Source organism: Euprymna scolopes, chromosome 30 (assembly GCF_053919585.1).
Source record: "Euprymna scolopes isolate OS-2025 chromosome 30, ASM5391958v1, whole genome shotgun sequence".
NCBI lineage: Eukaryota > Metazoa > Mollusca > Cephalopoda > Sepiida > Sepiolidae > Euprymna > Euprymna scolopes.
The window spans coordinates 3,742,510-3,747,200 of NC_136511.1; the positions used below are offsets into that span (position 1 = coordinate 3,742,510).

Genomic DNA, 4,691 nt, shown 5'->3' on the forward strand with positions numbered 1-4,691 from the left:
AAAGGTGAGGAACATGGTTAGATGACACGAGATAAGTTTTAATCGAGGAAAATCTCCCTGCTCAAAAAAGTGACAGTTTGGATATGGACAGAAATGAATATTGACTTAATTTAGAAAAATTTCTCCTTGATTGACAAAGGAAAGGAACGAAAAAATGTAGTCGCAGTACAGATTCTAATATATAATGAATAAGAAGACGCCCGATTGGTTTTGGTTTGTTTCAATAATCATGTATGCAAATTTTTTTACGAGCAAATAAGGGAGGTTAAACATTGATTATAACTGATAAAAAAGAAAGAAAAGAATAATATTTACATAAATTTAATGTTTTAAAAGCAAAGAAAAAGAAGGTTTAATCTTAATAATAATTGATAAAAACATGGAAATAATTTTTCCCTTTTAATTTTCTCTTGTTTGTAAGATTTTGTGTGACCTAAATACGTATTATTATACGTGAAAATATGAAAGTTACCGTATTGCCAGAAACATACCCTAACATGAACTTCATAACTAGTTTCAAAGAGTAAAAAGAAGGAAATTATAGTTAAAACATAACCTCCAAGCGTTGCCAAAGTCGCTTGAAAAACGGTTGGATCATTCAACCACTCCAGTAGATATCTCAATGTCGAAACAATTTCCTACTTATACAAGAGCCAAGGATATAGTAGTGTTGGCACGTCTAGGCAGGAGCTACTCAGAGAAACCTATCCTGCTTGTACAGAGTTCTAAATATAGTTCGTATAGTAGTAGGCCATGTCCTTTTCTCTTCTCTGCAATAAATAACATTTCAGTTACGTGCACATTTGGACATAAAAAGTAAAACTTTGTTTTTCCATGCGGACGTAAGACAAAGCACACCACGTGACATGGTATTCACTTTCCATCCAACCAACGCTGTAAGAAAAACACATTTCTTAAATCTTTTTTATAGCTTCACTGAAGCCACCCCAAAAGCTATAAAAATACACTGCGCAGGAAATTCAAACCAGTACATGATGCAATACTACGATTTTTGTACATTTTTTCTCCCTGCTACCTGGAAGAACTCTAAATGAAGCGTCGGAACCACAAATTTTACAATATTTATTAAAATCAGTAATCTCTAATGTATTGTAGGCATTGTGTCTTTGTTTAAACATCGTTTCGAGCCCGTCTCTCTATCGTTATTTTCATGGCAAGTGTACGATTGAGCTTCAATCTATACCCCCCTTGCCAATCATTCACAAAAAATCAAAATCAACAAATTCCTCCGTACTCTATCGGTGCATAAACCTAAACTTGGATTCTATCAACAAAGCTTTTTTCCTAGAACTGCCGTCTGTGGAATTTTTCCAATTTCCTACTTTCCTACTGACTACGATATTGTCGTCTTCAAATCCAACGTAAACAAGTTCTTATTGAACCATCATAAAATAATCTGATTATACCGAATTTCTGCCATAAATGATTACTACGATACTGTCCCAATGACTACAATACACACAATTAACCCTTATCCTCGAGTTGCCTCTGAGCCTTTATATATGGTATCCATTTCGTAAAAAACTTAGATCCAATTTTACCTAATTCATGACAAGAATTCAAACATCTTTTAATGTTATTTCATTATTTTATCTCTGCAGGCCACTATCTGTATACGGAAGCCTCTTTCCGACCTTTAGCAGTTGCAAAGATCCAGACTCCTGAAATAACTACGGGCGAACACTGCCTGACATTTTGGTATCATATGTATGGCAAGGAGATGGGCAGTCTGAGAGTGAATTTAGTCGACGGCAGAAAGATTTCCCATCTCATGACAATATCCGGGGATCAAGGAAATAAGTGGAAACAAATGAAAATATCGTTAACATCTTCTGGAAAGACACAGGTACACTTTCAGTATATATTTTCAACGTTATATCCATTCATTTTTGACACCGTAGTGCCTCAGTGTATAAAAAGAAATATATTTCAGCCTGTGATGTAAAAAAATAAAACGTGCATTAAAATAGTCTATACGCATGTGGCTCTGCGCAGCATTTCCGGTTGAACTAATGCGCAAAAAATATGTCTATATTTTAATTCAAGCGAATGTCTCCTCCTGAACAAAAAAGTGTGTTTTTCTGATAAAATAGTGAAAATATAGCATGAATAGAGCAGTAAGATTTTTTGAATTATTGTAGATACATACCCTTCGCTAAATCCACTAAAAAAGTAGTTCTACTCTTTTAGGCGATTACGTGTAAGCAGTCTGAAAATCTTGACGAAAATAAAAACAAATAAAACAGTATACTGAGAAAATGCCAAGCCGGATACAAATCAGATGAAAAAATTAACCACCTGATGTGCGTTTTGCAAGGACCGAAAATGAACTGGAAACACTAATAAACCAGGATCTGTAGCCAGGATATCCAAATAGAGTTTGGTATAGAAAAGTGCGCACTACTAGCTATAAGAAAGGAAAGACTGAAGACAACAGAAGGCATGGAACTACCCAACTAAACGGGGAAGTGTGGCGTGACCGTCACAGGGAGACACCTGAAATGCTGGAGAAACCGGGCAGATATGAGTTCCTTATATTCTTTCATTATTGTTGGTGTACCCGGGCGACGGCAAAAGACCTTTCTGAGAGAAAAATGGGATTGCGATTTTCATTGTTATGTTTGACTAAGCGGAGTCTGTCAAAATCTACATTGAACAATTATAACTTTCTATGTCATATCTTGAGTTTAATTAGTAGAATAGAGAACTGGGGTGTTTCTTTCTTTTGTGTGCATGAAATTGCTTTCCTTTTAGCCGACAGATCGACGAAGCGGCGACATATCAACTCGATCGTGAAATTAAGACCATCCAAATCGATTGATGGGTCCTGCCAAATTGAGATACCTTGCTGACCTACGACGGAAGGGTCACAGAACAAGACGCCTATAAATACTTAGAAATTCGGGAATCAGTCACCATCAAAGCAACAGAAATGAAAGATAGAACTACTAATTAAGCAGATCAATTTTGCATATAAATTAAACTTCATATAATCACGCATTTTCATGTTATTTTTAAGTTTAAGGCCAATTAACTATTTGCTTTTTTCATGGGAGATGAATCCAGTACGTTTTATGAATAGTTTACTTTTGGGAGATTATATATTTATATATGGGTTTACGATTTATTATTATTCGACACCGATGTTATCGGATCTGGCTGTCTGAAGATACTGGCTTTCTGACCTATAATTCACCAAACATTAATGTTATTGTTTTGTCCCTTTTTTTTCAAATCTCAATAATATTCTGCAAAGTTAAAAAGCAAAAACAACAATTGACAAGTTCTAATTTCTTTCAATTTCAATTTTCTTTTTTACTTCTTACTATTTCAACCCAGAAAAATGCAATCCATTGAGCCGCCTTGCGTTGCTCTGCACATTTTCTGTCTCGGAGGAATCAGCTGAAAAAATAGAGTTAGACTAACATAGTGAGTGTTATAAATATTATTAAACAGTAATTAATTCGTGTGTATTCAAAATATGAAAGAAATTTGGAAGTATTCAAACTATCGAATAGAAAGTCATTTTTTTTTCAGTTTTACTCTTTGTATTTTTCACAATCTTATTTATCCCCTCTCCCCCTATGTACGTCCATTTTTATTTTATGGATTGTTTCTTTTTTTTCTTCTTTCCAGATTGAATTCGAAAGTATAACTGGTTATTCCAATAACAGTGACATTTGCATCGATGACGTCGTGTTCTTGAACGGCAAATGCTAACTCAATTATAAAAAAAATAAACTATAAAATAAAGTTTATATTAAAGTTCTGAATTTTTTTAGATGAGGGCAGATAGTTTATATTACTTTTATTGATCGGATTATTTTTCTTATCTCGAGAGTTATTTGTGCAACGTTTCAATCGGATTCGCCTTCGACCGTACTCAGGTATGGTATTTGTTCTTTGGAAAAGACAAGTCAGAAGACAAGTTACTGGCTCTGTAGATATTTTCGTATTCTTTGAGTTAGTCTCTCTTTTATGGTTATTGTTTATTGTTTGGAAAAGCAAAGTGAGGAGACAAGTTACTGACTCCATATACATTTTCGTATTCTTTCAGCTAGTCTCTGTTTTATGGTTATTGTTTATTGTTTAGAAAAGAAAAGTGAGGAGACAAGTTACTGGCTCAGTAGATATTTTCGTATTCTTGAAGTTCGTCTCTGTTTTATTGTTATTGTTTCGTATTTGTGAAAACATTGGTTAACAAAGAAGAGATAACTCTAATAAAAATCGACAGGGGATTATCTCCTTTCATTCGCCGAGGTTTTAAGGGTGGACAATGTTTTTTCTACTATTAGAGGCTCCCAATTGCTACTTCTTATCCAAACAACCAACATGTATAAAGGTGGACAAAGACTAATCCGACCGAACCGTTGCACAAACAACACTCAAGATGAGAGCAATAGTTCGATAATACAAATAATATAAAGTTGATATTTAGATTAGTAGGCTAATATTCATTGTTATATTCACGACGTTTCGACCGATGTAATCTTCGAACTTCTACAGGTGCATGTTTTCGAAATTTAAAATCAAATAATCACATCAGGGAATCTTTATGAGGCTGACAGAATAAGAAAAAACTTCTAATCCTTGGTTAAATGATAATCATTTTACTGGGGAATCTTAATATAAAACGGGTACCGCAAGGTCAGACTCTCATAAATGCACCA

General features: G+C 34.3%; 1 protein-coding gene across 1 annotated transcript in view; it reads left to right on the forward strand.

Annotated features, from left to right (window-relative positions):
* LOC145254573 (seminal metalloprotease 1-like) overlaps positions 1-3,779 on the forward strand; it is a 35,637-nt gene extending 31,858 nt beyond the window's left edge. Inside the window, exons 10-11 of the mRNA XM_080113182.1 lie at positions 1,623-1,867; positions 3,658-3,779. Of these exons, the coding sequence (XP_079969308.1) occupies positions 1,623-1,867; positions 3,658-3,741 (329 nt within the window). The 3' untranslated portion in view covers positions 3,742-3,779. The remainder of the gene's footprint in view (positions 1-1,622; positions 1,868-3,657) is intronic.
* Positions 3,780-4,691: the final 912 nt, after the last annotated feature.